The following is a 16872-nucleotide window of genomic DNA, read 5'->3' on the forward strand; positions in this document are numbered from 1 at the left end:
CCAATTTTTCTTATGAGCATCTGGTAGAGGCCCCTGAAGAAGAGCTTGGAAGTGATTGAGAGCTCCCCTGATGTTTGAGGCTCCCGGTTATTCTAAACTGATATAACGCTAGTCTGCATTTGGATTTTAGGAAATTAAAAAAATTTCTTCCTATCTGCTTTTATAGCAGCTGCCTCTTCCTCCTGTGCTGTATCAAAGGTGAAACAGTCTGTGTGCTGGGTCTCTCCTTGGAGGGGCTTGTCACACTTTGGAATTAAGTTTCCTTGTTTGCCTTATGACCTCAGCTCTCTGATCAGCTCAGGGAAAGTTATGATTTTTATGTGTTATTCGGATTTTTCTTGTCAGGATGGGAGTGGCATGCTTTTACAATTTTCTACATCCTAAGTGGAAGCAGAACTTGGGATTTCATTTTATATGCCTTTGTTTCATTTTTTAGTAATTCATTTTTACTCTGTTGTATAAAAATACTGCTCTGTGATGAATTGAAAACAACAACAAAAACTGGTCCTTTACCACTGATAGTATGAGAAGCATGATACCAATGCATAAAGTAGTTATGATGAGATTGCCCAACTTCTGAGTGCCATAACTGAACTGTTCAGCTACAAGATATTTCTTTGGAATCTATGACATACTTATAAATAACACAAATGATTCAAACTAATTCATACTTAGCTGGGGGAAAGGCAGTAAGGATGGTAAATGAAATATTTTTACTTCCAGGATTTATTCTTAAGTTTATCATATTTGTTGTTGTTGGGTGCTGTTCAGTCAGTTCCCACCCATAGCAACCCTGTGCATATCAGAACGGAACACTGCCTGGTCCTGCACCATACTCACAACTGTTGCTATGCTTCAGTCCACTGTTGCAGCCACTGTGTCAATCCATCTCATCCAAGGGTCTTATTCTTCTTCGCTAACCCTCTATTTTACTAAGCATGATGTCCTTCTCCAGGGACTGATTCCACACGATAACATAGTCTCGCCATCCTTGCTTCTAAAGAGCATACTGGTTGTACTACTTCCAAGACAGACTTGTTTGTTCTTTTGGCAGTCCATGGTATATTCAATATTCTTTGCCAACACCACCGTTCAAAGGCACCAATTCTTCTTTGGTCTTCCTTATTCATTGTCCAGCTTTCAGAGGCATAAGAGGCAATTGAAAACACCATGGTTTGGGTCAGGGGCATCTTAGTCCTCGAGATGACATCTTTGCTTTGTAGCACTTTTTAAGAGATCTCCTGTAGCCGATTTATGCGAGGCAATGCGTCTTTTGATTTCTTGACTGTTGCTTCCATGGGTGTCGATTGTGGATCCAAGTAAAATGAAATCCTTGACGAACTCAATCTTTTCTCCATTTATCATGATGTTGCTTACTGGTCCAGTTGTGAGGATTTTTGTTTTCTTTATGTCGAAGCATAATCCATACTGAAGGCTGTGGTCTTTGATCTTCATCCGTAAGTGCTTCAAGTCCTCTTCACTTTCAGCAAGCAAGGTTCCGTTATCTGTATAATGCAAGTTGTTAATGAACCTTCCTCCAGTTCTGATGCCACATTCTCTTCATATAGTCCAGCTTTTCAGACTATTTGCTTAGCATACAGATTGAATACGCATGGTGAAAGAATACAACCCTGACACAAACCTTTTCCTGACTTTAAACCACGCAATATCCCCTTGTTCTTTTGGAATAACTGCATCTTGGTCTATGTACAGGTTCCTCATGGGCACGATTAAGCGTTCTAGAATTCCCATTTTTTGCAACGTTACCCATAATGTCATAATCAGCACAGTCGAATGCCTTTGCATAGTCAATAAAACACAGGTAAACATCTTTCTGGTATTCTCTGCTTTCAGCCAAAATTCATCTGATATCAGCAATGATATCCCTGGTTTTGCATCCTCTTCTAAATCTGGCTTGAATTTCTGGCAGTTCCCTGTCGATGTACTATTGCAGGTGCTTTTGAGTGATCTTCAGAAAATTTTATTTGCGTGTGATATCAATGATATTGTTTGATAATTTCCGCATTCAGTTGCATCACCTTTCTTTGGAATGGGGACAAGTATGGATCTCACCCAATCAGTTGGCTAGGAAGCTGTCTTCCAAATTTTCTGACATAGATGAGCGAGCATGTCCAGCGCTGCAACTGTTTGTTGAAACATCTCAATTGGTTTTCTGTCAATTCCTGGAGACTTGTTTTTCACCATTCCCTTTGGTGCAGCTTTGACCTCTTCCTTCAGTACCATCGGTTCTTGATCATATGCTACCTCCTGAAATGGCTGAACGTCGATCAATTCTTTTTGGTATACAGTGACTCTGGGTATTCCTTCCCTCTTATTTTGAGGCTTCCTGTGTTGTTGAATATTTTCTCCATAGACTCCTTCACTATTGCAACCCAAGGCTTGAATTTTTTTCTTCAGTTCTTTCAGCTTGAGAAATGCTGTGTGTTCTTCCCTTTTGGTTTTCTAACTCCAAGCCTTTGTCTTCTCCAGCCACCCTTTGAAATCTTCTGTTCAGCTCTTTTACTTCCTCATTTCTTCCTTTTGGTTTACTTATTCTATGCTCAAGTTTCAGAGCCTTTTCTGATATCCATCTTGCTCTTATCTTTCTTTCCTGTCTTTTTAATCACCTTTTGCTTTCTTCACATATGATGTCATTTCACAACTCATCCGGCCTTTGGTCATTAGTGTTCAACGCATCAAATCTATTCTTGAGATATTCTCTGAATTCAGGGGGGTATACTCAAGGTTATATTTTGGCTCTTGTGGACTTGTTCTAATTTTCTTCTGCTTTAGTTTGAACTTGCACATAAGTAATTGACTATCTGTTCCGCAGTCAGCCCCTGGTTTTTTTCTGACTGATGAGATTGAGCTTTTGCATTGTCTCTGATGTGTAAATTATTTAGACACTGGCAAAATGTCCCAGCATTCCTCTATAAAAGACGTATCAAAATAAACTCTAGATTCTTACAGTCACAAAGGTGCTAAGTAAATGCAGACATAATGAGAAGAGAATGTAGCCTTTGAAAACACTTAGTAAGCTATACTTCTAATTTTTCCTGCTGAAGAGTTTAGAAGTAATTTTTTTTTTTAATTTCATTTTTTTTATTGTACTTCAAATGATGGTTTATGGAGCAAACTAGTTGCCCATCAAACAATTAATATACTGTTTTGTGACATTGCTTGCCAACCCCACGACATGTCAACACTCTCCCCTTCTCGACCTTGGGTTCTCCATCACCAGCTTTCCTGTCCCTTCCTGCCTTCTTGTCCTTGCCCCTTGTTGGTGTGCCCATTTAGTCCCGTTTTGTTTTATTGGCCTGTCTAATCTTCAGCTGAAGGGTAAAGCTCAGGAATGACTTCATTACTGAGCTAAAAGGGGTGTCCACAGCCCATACTCTCAGGGCTTCTCTAGTCTCTGTCAGACCAGCAAGTCTGGTCTTTTTTTGTGAGTTCGAATTTTGTTCTACATTTTTCTCCAGCTCTGTCTGGGACCCTCTATTGTGATCCCTGTCACAGCAGTCAGTGGTGGAAGTTGGGCACCATCTAGTTGCACTGGACTTAATCTGGTGAAGGCTGTGGTAGTTGTGGTCCATTAGTCCTTTGGATCAATGCTTCCTGTCTGTCTTTGGTTTTCTTCATTCTCCCTTGTGCCAGACAGGGCGAGGCCAGTAGAGTATCTTAGATGGCCGCTCACAAGCTTTTAGGACCCCAGACGCTGCTCACCAAAGCAGAATGTAGAACATTTTCTTTATAAACCATGTTATGCCAGTTTATCTAGATGTTCCCCAGAATCATGGTCCCCATGCCCTCAGCCCAGTAATTTGGTCCTTCAGTGAGTTTGGATGTGTCTAAGGAACTTCCATGACCTTGCCTTGAACAAGCTGTGCTGGCTTCCCCAGTATTGTGTACTGTCTTATCCTTCACCAAAGTTACCACTTATCTATTGTCTATTTAGTGTTTTTCCATTCCCACTCATCCCTTCCCTTGTAACCATCAATGATTTTTTTTGTGTGTATGTGTAAATCTTTTACGAGTTTTTACAGTAGTGATCTCATAAAATATTTGTCCTTTTGTGATAGACTTATTTCACCCAGCATAATGCCCTCCAGATTCACCCATGTTGTAAGATGCCTCACAGATTCATCGTTATGTAGTGTTTCACTGTGTGTATGTACCATAGTTTTTTTTTTATCTATTCATGTGTTGATGGGCACCTAGGTTGTTTCCATCTTTTTACTATGATGAACAATGTTGCAGTGAACATGGGTGTGTGTATGTCTATTCATGTGAGAGCTCTTATTTCTCTAGGATATATTCCTAGGGGTGGGATTGCTGGATCATATGGTATTTCTATTTCTAGCTTTTTAAGGAAGTGCCATATCATTTTCCAAAATGGTTGTATCATTTTGCATTCCTGCCAGCAGTGCCTAAGGGTTCCAATAACGTTTGTTATTTTCTGTTTTTTGATTTGTGCCAGTAATGTTGGGGAGAGATAGCATTTCATTGTGGTTTTGATTTGCATTTCCCTAATGGCTAGTGATTGCAAGCATTTCCTCATGCATCTGTCAGCCCTTGCATGTCTTCTTTGGTAAAATGCCTGTTCATATCCTTTGCCTGATTTTTAATTGGATTATTTGTCTTTTTGTTGTAGACGTGTTGGATTTCCCAACAGATTTTAGAGATTAGACCTTTGTCAGATTTGTCATAGTTAAAAATTTTTTTCCCCAGTCTGTAGGATTTCTTTTTACTCTTTTGGTGAAGTCTATTTTTCTGGGTATGTGCTTGAAGTGAAAGTTTACAGTTCTAGCTAGCTTCTCATACAAAAATTTATATACACATTGTTATGTGACCCTAGTTGCTATCCCTATAAAGTAACAGCACACTCCCCCTTTCCAGCCCAGATTTCCCATGTCCATCCAATCAGCTCCCATCCCTTTCTGCCTTCTCATCTCACCACTGGACAGGAGCTGCCCATTTAGTCTTGTGTATCTACTTGAACTAAGAAGCACACTCTTCACAAGTATCATTTTATGTCTTACAGTCTAGATTAGTCTTTGTCTGAAAAGTTGGCTTTGGGAATGGTTTTAGTTCTGGGTTAACAGAGAGTCTGGGGGCCATGTCTTCTGGGGTTCCTCTAGTCTCAATCAGACCACTAAGTCTGGTCTTTTTACTAGAATTTGAGCTCTGCTCGCCACTTTTCTCCTGCTCCATCAGAGACTCTCTGTTGTGTTCCCTGTCAGGGAGGTCAATGGCAGTAGCGGGACACCATCTAGTTCTTATATCTTAGGTTTATGAAGTCCCTGGTTTATGTGGCCCTTTTTGTCTCTTGGGCTAATATTTTCCTTGTGTCTTTCATTGTCTTTGCTCCAGGTAGGTTGGATCAATTGATACATCTTAGATGTCTGCTCCCTAGCTTTTAAGACTCCAGACACTACTCTTGGTGAAGTCTTTTGATGAGCATTTAAGTGTTTAATTTATAGACGATTCCAGTTATCTAGCTTATCTTCTGGTGTTTGCGTGTTGTTAGTTACGGTTTATAGCCTGTTAATGCTGTGTATTAGGGCCTTTAGCGTCGACCCTATATATTCTTCTACGATCTTTATAGTTTTGGGTTTTATATTTAGGTCTTTGATCCATTTTGAATTAGTTTTTGTGTATGGTGTGAGGTATGGGTCCTGCTTCATATTTTTACAGATGGACATTTGGTTTTGCCAGCACCATTTGTTAAAAGCTGTCTTTCCCCCATTTGATGGACTCTGAGCCTCTGTCAAAGTTCAGGTGACTGGAGGTGGATGGATTTACATCTGGGTTCTTAATTCTGTTCCATTGGTCAATGAGTCTGTCGTTGTACCAGTACTAGGCTGTTTTGACTACTGTAGCTGTATAGTAGGTTCTGAGGTTAGGTAGTGTGAGTTCTCCTACTTTATTCTTTTTCAATAGTGGTTTACTTATCAGGGGCCTCTTCCCTTTCCATATAAAGTTAATGATTAATTTTTCCAACTCTTTATAGAATGCTGTTGGTATTTGGATCCAGATTACATTGTATTTGTAGACTGCTTTGGGTAGAATTGACATTTTCACAATGTTAAGTCTAGGTATCCATGAAAGCAGTATGTTTTTCCATTTATGTGGGTCTCTTTTGGTGTTTTGGAGCAGTGTTTTATACTTTTCTTTGTATAGGTGTTTTACATTCTGGTTAGAGTTATTCCTGTTTTTTTTTTTTTTTTAGGGGCTATTATTATAAATGGTATTGTTTTCCTGATTTCCTTTTTATAGTTCTCGTTATTGGTGTATAGGAGTCCAACCAATTTTTGTATGCTGATCTTCCATCTTGCTTCTCTGCTGAATTTTTCTATTTAGTTCCAATAGTTTTCTTGTGGAGTCTTTTGGGTTTTCTATGTATAGTAACACGTTGTTGTTGTTAGGTGCTGTCGAGTCAGTTTTGACTCATAGCGACCCTATGCACAACAGAATGAAACACTGCCCAGTCCTGCGCCATCCTTACAATCATCATTATGCTTGAGCTCATTGTTGCAGCCACTGTGTTAATCCACCTTGTTGAGGGTCTTCCACTTTTCTGTTGACCCTGTAATCTGCCAAGCACGATGTCCTTCTCCACGGACTGATCCTTCCTGACAACATGTCCAAAGTATGTAAGATGCAGTCTTGCCATCCTTTTCTCTAAGGAGCACTCTGGCCGTACTTCTTCCAAGACAGATTTGTTTGTTCTTTTGGCAGTCCATGGTATACTCAATATTCTTCACCAACACCACAATTCAAAGGCATCAACTCTTTTTCAGTCTTCTTTATTCATTGTCCAGCTTTCACATCCATATGATGTGATTGAAAATACCATGGCTTGGGTCAGGCGCACCTTAGTCTTCAGGGTGACGTCTTTGCTCTTCAACACTTTGAAGAGGTCCTTTGCAGCAGATTTGCCCAATGCAATGCGTCTTTTGATTTCCTGACTGCTGCTTCCATGGGTGTTGATTGTGGATCCAAGTAACGTGAAATCCTTGACAACTTCAATCTTTTCTCCGTTTATCATGATGTTGCTCATTGGTCCAGTTGTAAGGATTTTTGTTTTCTTTATATTGAGGTGTAATCCATACTGAAGGCTGTGGTCTTTGATCTTCATTAGTAAGTGCTTCAAGTCCTTTTCACTTTCAGCAAACAAAGTTGTGTCATCTGCATAATGCAGACTGTTAATGAGTCTTCCTCCAATCCTGATGCCCTGTTCTTCTTCATATAGTCCAGCTTCTCGTATTATTTGTTCAGCATACAGATTAAATAGGTATGGTGAAAGAATCCAACACTGACACACACCTATCCTGACTTTAAACCAATCAGTATCCCCTTGTTCTGTCTGAACAACTGCCTCTTCATCTATGTAAAGGTTCCTCATGAGCACAGTTAAGTGTTCTGGAATTCCCATTCTTCCCAGTGTTATCCATTGTTTGTTATGATCCACACAGTCGAATGCCTTTGCATAGTCAATAAAACACAGGTAAACATCCTTCTGGTATTCTCTGCTTTCAGTCAGGATCCATCTGACATCAGCAATGATATCCCTGGTTCCACGTCCTCTTCTGAAACCAGCCTGAATTTCTGGCAGTTCCCTGTCGATACACTGCTGCAGCCATTTTTGAATGATCTTCAGCAAAATTTTGCTTGCGTGTGATATTAATAATATTGTTCTATAATTTCCACATTCCGTTGGATCACCATTCTTGGGAATAGGGATAAATATGGATCTCTTTCAGTCAGTTGGCCAGGAAGCTGTCCTCCATATTTCTTGGCATAGATGAGTGAGCACCTCCAGCGTTGCATCTGTTTGTTGAAACATCTCAATAGGCATTCCATCAATTCCTGGAGCCCTGTTTTTCGCCAATGCCTTCAGAGCAGCTTGGACTTCCTCCTTCAGTACCATCGGTTCCTGATCATATGCCACCTCTTGAAATGGTTGAATATTGACTAAGTCTTTTTGGTATAGTGACTCTGTGTATTCCTTCCATCTTCTTTTGATGCTTCCTGCATCGTTTAATATTTTCCCCATGGAATCCTTCACTATTGCAACTCGAGGCTTGAGTATATCCCACCTGAATTTAGAGACCATCTCAAGAATAGATTTGACGCATTGAACACTAGTGACTGAAGACCAGATGAGTTGTGGAATGATATCAACGACATCATCCACGAAGAAAGCAAGAGGTCACTGAAAAGGCAGGAAAGAAAGAAAAGACCAAGATGGATGTCAGAGGAGACTCTGAAACTTGCTCTTGAGTGTCAAGCAGCTAACGCCAAAGGAAGAATTGATGAAGTAAAAGAACTGAACAGAAGATTTCAAAGGGCCTCTCGAGAAGACAAAGTAAAGTATTATAATGACATGTGCAAAGAGCTGGAGATGGAAAACCAAAAGGGAAGAACATGCTCAGCATTTCTCAAGCTGAAAGAACTGAAGAAAAAATTCAAATCTCGAGCATAGTAACATATCATCCCACACAGGGACAGTTCTACTTCTTCATTACCATTTGGATGCCCTTTATTATTATTATTTTCTTGCCTTATTGCTCTAGCTAGGACTTCCAGCACAATCTTAAAAAGGAGTAGTGATAAAGGACATCCTTGTCTTGTTCCTGTTCTCAAGGAGAACGTTTTCAGACTCTCTCCATTAAGAATGATGTTGGCTGTACGTTTTGTATAGATGTCCTTTTTTATGTTGAAGAATTTCCCTTCTATACCTACTTTACTGAGAGTTTTTATCAGGAATGGGTATTGGGCTTTGTTGAATGCCTTTTCTGCATAGATTAAGATGATCATGTGATTCTTTCACTTAGGTGAAGAGTTATGTTGATTTATTTTCTAATGTTGAACCATCCTCACACACCTGGTATGAATCCAACTTGGTCGTGGTGTGTGATTTTTTTTTGACATGATGCTGAGTTCTCTTGGCTAGAATTCTGTGGGAAGTATGAACCTAGGAAAACTGGAAATCATCAAAAATGAAATGGAACACACAAACATCGATATCCTAGGCATTAGTGAGCTGAAATGGACTGGTATTGGCCATTTTAAATCAGATTATCATATGGTCTACCATGCCGAGGATAACAACTTGAAGAGGAATAGCATTGTATTCATCGTCAAAAAGAACATTTCAACATCTATCCTGAAGTACAACGCTATCAGTGATAGGATAATATCCCTGAGCCTATAAGGAAGGGGTGGGAGAAGGAAGACCAGTTAATAGAACTACTATTCAAATTTATGTGCCGACCACTAAGACCAAAAATGAAGAAATAGAAGGTTTTTACAAGCTCCTGCAGTCTGAAATTGATTGAACATACAATCAGCATGCACTGATAATGACTGGTGATTGGAGTATGAAAGTTGGAAACAAAGAAGAAGGACTTGTAGTTGGAAAATACGGCCTTGGTGATAGAAACAATGCCAGAGGTCAAATCATAGAATTTTGCAAGACCAACAACTTCTTCATTGCAAATATCTTTTTTGCCAACATAAACAGCGACTATACACATGGACCTAGCCAGATGGAATACATAGAAATCAAATCGACTACATCTGTGGAAAGAGACGATGGAAAAGCTCAATATCATCAGTCAGAACAGATCTGGGGGCTGTCTGTGGAACAGAGCATCAATTACTCACATGCAAGTTCAAGTTAAAACTGAAGAAAATCACAGCAAGTCCTCAAGAGCCATGAGTTTATCACACCTGATTTTAGAGACCATCTCAAGAACAGACTTGATGTACTGAACACTAATGACTGAAGACAAGGTGAGTTATGGAATGACATCAAGGACATCATACATGAAGAATGCAAGAGGTCACTGAAAAGAGAGGAAAAAAAGAAAAGACCAAGATGGATGTCAGAGGGGACTCTGACACTTGCTCTCGAATGTTGAGCAGCTAAAGCAAAAGGAAGAAATGATGAAGTAAAAGGACGGAACAGAAGATTTCAAAGGGTGGCTCGAGAAGACAAAGTATTATAATGACACGTGCAAAGAGCTGAAGATAGAAAACCAAAAGGGAAGAACATGCTCAGCGCTTCTTAAGGTGAAAGAACCAAAGAAAAAACTCAAGTCTGGAGTTGCAGTAGTGAAGGATTCCATGGGGAAAATATTAAATGACACAGGAAGCATCAAAAGAAGACGGAAGGAATACCCAGAGTCATTATACCAAAAAGACTTAGTTGATGTTCAACTTTTTCAAGAGGTAACATATAATCAGGAACCGATGGTGCTGAGGGAGGAAGTCCAAGCTGCACTGAAGGTATTGGCAAAAAACAAGCCACCAGGAATTGATGGAATATTAACTGAAATGTTTCAACAAACGGATGTAGTGCTGGAAGTGCTCACTCATCTAAGCCAAGAAATTTGGAAGATCGACTAGAAGAAATCCATATTTATGCCTATTCCCAAGAATGGTAATCCAAACGAATGCGGAAATTATCAAACAATATCATTAATACTACATGCAAGCAAAATTTTGCTTGGAAGATCATTCAAAAGCGGCTGCAGCAGTGTATCAACAGGGAACTGCCAGAAATTCATCCTGGATTCAGAAGAAGACGTGGACCAGGGATATCATTTTGATGTCAGATGGATCCTGGCTGAAATCAGAGAACACCAGAAGGATGTTTACCGGTGTTTTATTTACTATGCAAAGGCATTCGACTGTGTGGATCATAACAAATTATGGATAACACTGTGAAGAATGAGAGTTCCAGAACACTTAATTGTGCTCGTAAGGAACTTGTACATAGATCAAGAGGTAGCTGTTTGGACAGGACAAACGGATAGAGTCAGGAAAGGTGTGCGTCAGGGTTATATCCTTTCACCATACCTATTCAATCTGTATGTTGAGCAAATAATCCAAGAAGCTGGACTATATGAAGAAGAACGGGGCATCAGGATTGGAGGAAGACTCATGAACAACCTGCAGTATGCAGATGACACAACATTGCTTGCTGAAAGTGAAGAGGACTTGAAGCACTTACTGATGAAGATCAAAGGCCATCACCTTCAGTATGGATTATGCCTCAACATAAAGAAAACAAGAATCCTCACAAGTGGACCAATAAGCAACATCACGATAAACGGAGAAAAGACTGAAGTTGTCAAGGATTTCATTTTACTTGGATTCACAATCAACAGCCATGGAAGCAGCAGTCAAGAAATCAAAAGACACACTGCATTGGGTAATACACTGCAAAGGACCTCTTTAAAGTGTTGAAGAGCAAAGATATCACCTTGAAGACTACAGTGCGCCTGGTCCAAGTCATGGTATTTTCAATCGTATCATATGTATGTGAAAGCTGGAGAATGAATAAGGAAGATCAAAGAATTGACGCCTTTGAATTGTGGTGCTAGTGAAGAATATTGAATATACCATGGACGGCCAAAAGAACGAATAAGTCTGTCTTAGAAGAAGTATAACCAGAATGGTCCTTAGAAGCAAGGATGGCGAGCCTGTGTCTTACATACTTTGGACATGTTGTCAGCAGGGATCAGTCTCTGGAGAAGGACATCATGCTTGGCAGAGTACAGGGTCAGTGGAAAAGAGGAAGACCCTCAGCTAGAAGGATTGACACAATGGCTGCAGCAATGAGCTCAAGCATAACAAAGATTGTAAGGATGGCTCAGAACCAGGAAGTGTTTCGTTCTGTTGTGCATAGGGTTGCTATGAGTCGGAACCGACTCGATGGCACCTGACACTAAGAACAATAACCATGTCAGGGCCAGGATGAGTTGATTATTGTCTGAATCTGGCCTATTCTGCCTCCCCATTGATGTACAGCCAGGGACTCACAGACCTCAGCCCAAAGCCTTCAACCCTGCTGAATCACAACAGGCACTTCACCTTATGCTAATGTATATTATTATTCAGTTTTCCATATGCTGTGATCAGCCTTTCATTATGCTGTATAAACCGATTGTCATTGAAATGAGAAAGTAAGTTTTTTTTCTTTTTGAATCTTTCTAAATTCCTAACATAGTAGTATACACAGAGTAGACAAACAATAACTATTGAATGAGAGAATGATGACTGAAAGCCCTTCATGAGTATCCCTCAAGTACTTAGTCAACTTACATTTATATTTTATTTTTTTCCTTTTCCCAACAACCCATTTTTACTTCCCCACACACCTCCACAGTCTAATAGGGAAAAACTTTAACACATATCTTGAAGGGTGGTAGCTGATAATTCCTGAGAGAATCAAACATATCTATCAAGGTTCACATTTTTCCCTAATCATATATTAAATAATCTCACAATTCCCATAGATTTAAAGAAAAACAAAAAAACTCTTACCCAGCCTTAGCAACACTTATGGTTTGTTGTTCCATTGCTTCGTGGATACTGGTTCTATCATGCTCCTTGAGGCTATTAAACTCATCGATACAGCAAAGACCTGAATCTGCAAGTACTAATGCCCCAGCCTCCAGATTCCATTCTCCTGAGTCCTTCACAGCAGTTACTGTCAGACCTGAGGAAACAAACAGTATGTGTCAACTTGTATTTTCAAAATCATACCTTATATCTACGAAGGGAAGATATGCCTAGATTTTAAGGAGAAGGAAATACAGTCAAGGCTTCTATTTCCTGTCTACCAAGAAGGGATGGCATCAGAACAATTGCTTCAGTATCCAGTCACTGGCGGGCCTCAGAAGTCCTGAAAATTTAAGGTGTGTTAATGAATATTCTATGGTAACCAGAAGTACCCCTATTTCTTATCTCCCCTTGATAGCTACCCCGTCTAGATGGTCTAAGCTTTTGGAAGCAGCAAACAGATCTCTGGAGATCTTATAACCAAAAGAGGTTTTATAATATGTGCTGATTACAGAGAAGGGTCCAAAGGCAGAGAATAGTATTATAGCCCAAGGATGAACTGAAAAGTTTGCTCCCAGTCACAGTATGAGGGAGGGGATTCCTTTCATGTCTTGGCTGATTTTTATTTGTCCATAGTACCAGTTAATAAAGCAGAGTGGTCAAAAGCAAAGGCTTTGCCCCCGAACACCCTTTTAACTCAGTACGGAAGTCATTCCTGAGGTTCATCCTTCGGCCAAAGATTAGGAGGCCTATAAAACAAAATGAGACTAAATGGGTATGCCAGTACCGGGGCAGGGACAGGAGGACAGGAGGACAGGAGAGGACAGGAAGCCGGTAATGGGGAACTTGAGGTCGAGAAAGGGAAAGTGTTGACATGTCATGGGGTTGGCAATCGATGTCACAAAAACAATACATGTATTAATTGTTCAGTTAGAAACTAATTTGCTCTGTAAACCATCTAAAGTACAATTAAAAAGAAAAAAAAAAAAGCAACAGCTTTGGAGTCGCTTCAATCTTGGATCTACCGTTGGATCTACCATTCTGACTCTTAGACTACAGGCAAGTTTCCAAAAAAAAAAAAAAAATGTTTTCAGGCCTCTGTTTATTTATCTGAAGAAGGGGATGAGATTAGGAATTATTTTATGGATTCTTATTCAAATAAAATGATACATATAATGCTTTTTAAAAGGTATAGGAAACATAATGAATACTTATAACTGTTGTTGATAAGCCTCTAGCCAGACTAACCAAGAAAAAAGAGAGAAGACAAAAATTACAAATATGAGGAAACGAAATACAGGGGACTTCACCACAGACCCTAAAGACGTTGAACCAAAAAATAAGGGGATACTACAAAAATTTTATGCCATGAATTCAATAATTCAGATAAAATAGTCAAATACTTTGAAACAAATTGCCAAGGTTTACCTAAAAAAAGAATAGACAACTTGCATTATCTTTTATCCTTTTTTTTTCACTGCACTTTATACAAACGTTTACAAACAAATTTGTTTCTCAACAAACAATTAATATACATATTGTTTGTGACACTAGTTGCCAACACTATGACATGTCAACGCTCTCCCCTTCTCGACCTTAGGTTCCCCCCATTACCAGCTTTCCTGTCCCCTCTGCCATCTTGTCCTTGCCCCTGGGCTGGTGTGCTCGTTTAGTCTTGTTTTGTTTTATGGGCCTGTCTAATCTTTGACTGAAGGGTGAACCTCAGGAGTGACTTCAATACTGAGTTAACAGGGTATCTGGGGGCCATGCTCTCAGGGTTTCTCCAGTCTCTGTCAGATCAGTTAGTCTGGTCTTTTTTTGTGAGTTAGAATTTTGTTCTACATTTTTCTCCAGCTCTGTCCAGGACCCTCTATTGTGATCCCTGTCTGAGCAGTCAGTGGTGGTAGTCAGGCACTATCTGGTTGTGCTGGACTCAGTCTGGTAGAGGCTGTGGTAGTTGTGGTCCGTTAGTCCTTTGGACTAAACTTTCCCTTGTGTCTTTGGTTTTCTTCATGTTCCCTTGCTCCAGACGGGGTGAGACAAGTGGAGTATCTTAGATAGTTATCCTTTATCTATTTTGAAAATTGAATTTGTAGTTAAAAACCTTCCAATACAGAAATCTCTATGCCGAGATGGCTTCATCAGGCATTTTTTCAAACATCCATGAAAAAAATAATACGAATTCTATACAAATTCTTCAAAAATATAAAAAAACAGGAAACCCATTCCAGCTCACTTAATGAAACCAGCATTGTCATAATACCCAAACCAGATAAGGACACATTAAAAGAAACCTATAGACCAATATCCCTCGTAAAAATAGAAGCAAAAATCCTTAACAAAATGCAAGTAAATCAAATCCAACAATACATAAAAAGTGAAACAGGTCATGACCAAGTGGGGTTTATTCTGACAATGCACGGCTAAGTCAACTTCCAAAATATCAACAGATTAAAGAAAAAGAAAACATGATCATCTCAATGGACACAGAAAATAAACATCTGACAAAACTCACCCAAATTCATGATAAAAATTCTCAGCAAACTAGGAAGAAAAAGGAACTTCCTCAACCTGATAAATGGAATTTACAAAAACCATACAGCTAACGTACTTAGTGATGAAAGGCGGAATGATTCCTCCCATCCTGAAGATCAAAACAAGGCAAGAAAATCTGCTCTCATCACTCTTATTCCAAAATCATACTGGAGGTTCTAGCCAGTGAAACAAGGCAGGAAAAAAAAAAAAAGAAAGAAATGACACACAGATCGGAAAGGAAAAAATAAAACCATTTCTATTTGCAGACAACAGATTATGTAGAAAATTCAAATAACTTACAAAAAAGCTACAAGAGCTAATGAGTGTAGCAAAGCCACAGGATGTAAGTCAATATACAAAAATCAATCATATTTATGTATACTAGTCATGAACAATTAGAAGCTAAAATTAAAAAAATAATACAATCTACAGTAGCACCTGTCTTAGTTTAGTGCTGCTATAACAGAAATACCACTAGTGGATGGCTGTAACAAATAAATTTATTCTCTCACAGTCTAGAAGGCTAGAAGTCCGAATTCAGGGTGCCAGCTTTAGGGAAAGGCTTTCTTTCTCGGTAGGTTCTGGGAGAAGTTCCTTGTTATCAATCTTCCCCCAGTCTAAGAGCTTCTCAGCACAGGGACCCCGGGTCAGAAGGGTGCCCTGTTCTCCTGGCTCTTCTTTTTTGGCGGTATGAGGTCCCTCTCCTCTCTGCTTGCTTCTCTCTTGTATATATCAAAAGGGATTGACTCAAGATAAAACTTAATCCTGTAGATTGAGTCCTGCCTCATTAATATAACCGCCTCGAATCCTGCCTCATTTACAATATAAAGGTTAAGATTTACAACATGTAGGAAAATCACATCAGATGGCAAAATGGTGGACAACCACACAATACTGGGAATCATGGGCTAGCCAAGTTGACACACATTTTTGGTGGGATACAATTCAATCCATAAAAGCATTCCTGCAAATGAAATCATTTTGGGTATAAAGTGCAACAAAATAGGCACAAAATCTATATGCTGACATCTACAAAACACTGAAGAAAGAAATCAAAGAAGATCTAATCAAATCTAGATGTATTTCACATTCACTGAATAGATTAAAAGACTCAATACAGTCAAGCGTCACTTAATGCCCATGGTACATTCTGAGAAACAGGATGTCATATGATTTGGATGTTGTGCAAACACCATAATGCGGACAGTCCTACAGTTATGAACCTTGGACTTACGGACAACTTGTACTTAAGAGCAGACTGGCATAAAGCCTATTATATCAAAAATTTGAGTTAAATATGATGGTTCACAGTAATGAATGCACACACTCATGAAAACATTGCATGGTTTGGAAGTATTTCTTAAGTGTTTTATATGTATTTGTTCTTGTTAGGAGCCCTCGAGTCAGTTCCAACTCATAGTGACACTACGTACAACAGAATGAAACGCTGCCCAGTCTGGTGCCATCCTCACAATCTTTGTTATGCTTGAGCCCACTGTGGCAGCCACTGTGTCAGTACACCTCCTTGAGGACCTTCCTATTTTTCACTGACCTTCTACCTTACCAAGCATGATGTCCTTCTCCAGGGACTGGTCCCTCCTGATAACACGGCCAAAGTACATAAGATGAAGTCTTGCCATTCTTGCTTCCAAGGAGCATTCTGTCAGTACTTCTTCCAGGATAGATCTGTTTGTTCTTCTGGCAGTCCATGGTATGCTCAATATTCTTCACCAACACCATAATTCAAAGGTATCAATTTGTCTTTGGTCTTCCTTATTCATCGTCCAAATTTCACACGCATATAAGGTGATTGAAAATAAGATTACTTGAGTCCGGCGCACCATAGTCCTCAAAGTGACATCTTTGCTTTTCAACACCTCAAAAAGGTCTTTTGCGACAGATTTGTCCAGTGTAATACATGTTTTGATTTCTTGATTGCTACTTCCATGGATGTTGATTGTGGATCCAAGTAAACGAAAAGCT

The 16872-nt window shown here is 39.5% G+C and overlaps 1 protein-coding gene across 5 annotated transcripts in view; it reads right to left on the reverse strand.

The window, feature by feature from the left end:
- MCM9 (minichromosome maintenance 9 homologous recombination repair factor) overlaps nucleotides 1–16872 on the reverse strand; it is a 101176-nt gene that overhangs the window by 30073 nt on the left and 54231 nt on the right. For all 5 annotated transcript variants that reach the window (XR_010322803.1, XM_023539698.2, XM_064290323.1 and 2 more), the window contains one exon: nucleotides 12337–12511. Coding sequence is in view for 4 of the 5 variants with exons in the window: in XM_023539698.2 (XP_023395466.2) it covers nucleotides 12337–12511 (175 nt within the window). In the remaining variant the exon portion in view is untranslated. The remainder of the gene's footprint in view (nucleotides 1–12336; nucleotides 12512–16872) is intronic.

Source organism: Loxodonta africana, chromosome 1, assembly GCF_030014295.1.
Source record: "Loxodonta africana isolate mLoxAfr1 chromosome 1, mLoxAfr1.hap2, whole genome shotgun sequence".
NCBI classification, from domain to species: Eukaryota; Metazoa; Chordata; class Mammalia; order Proboscidea; family Elephantidae; genus Loxodonta; species Loxodonta africana.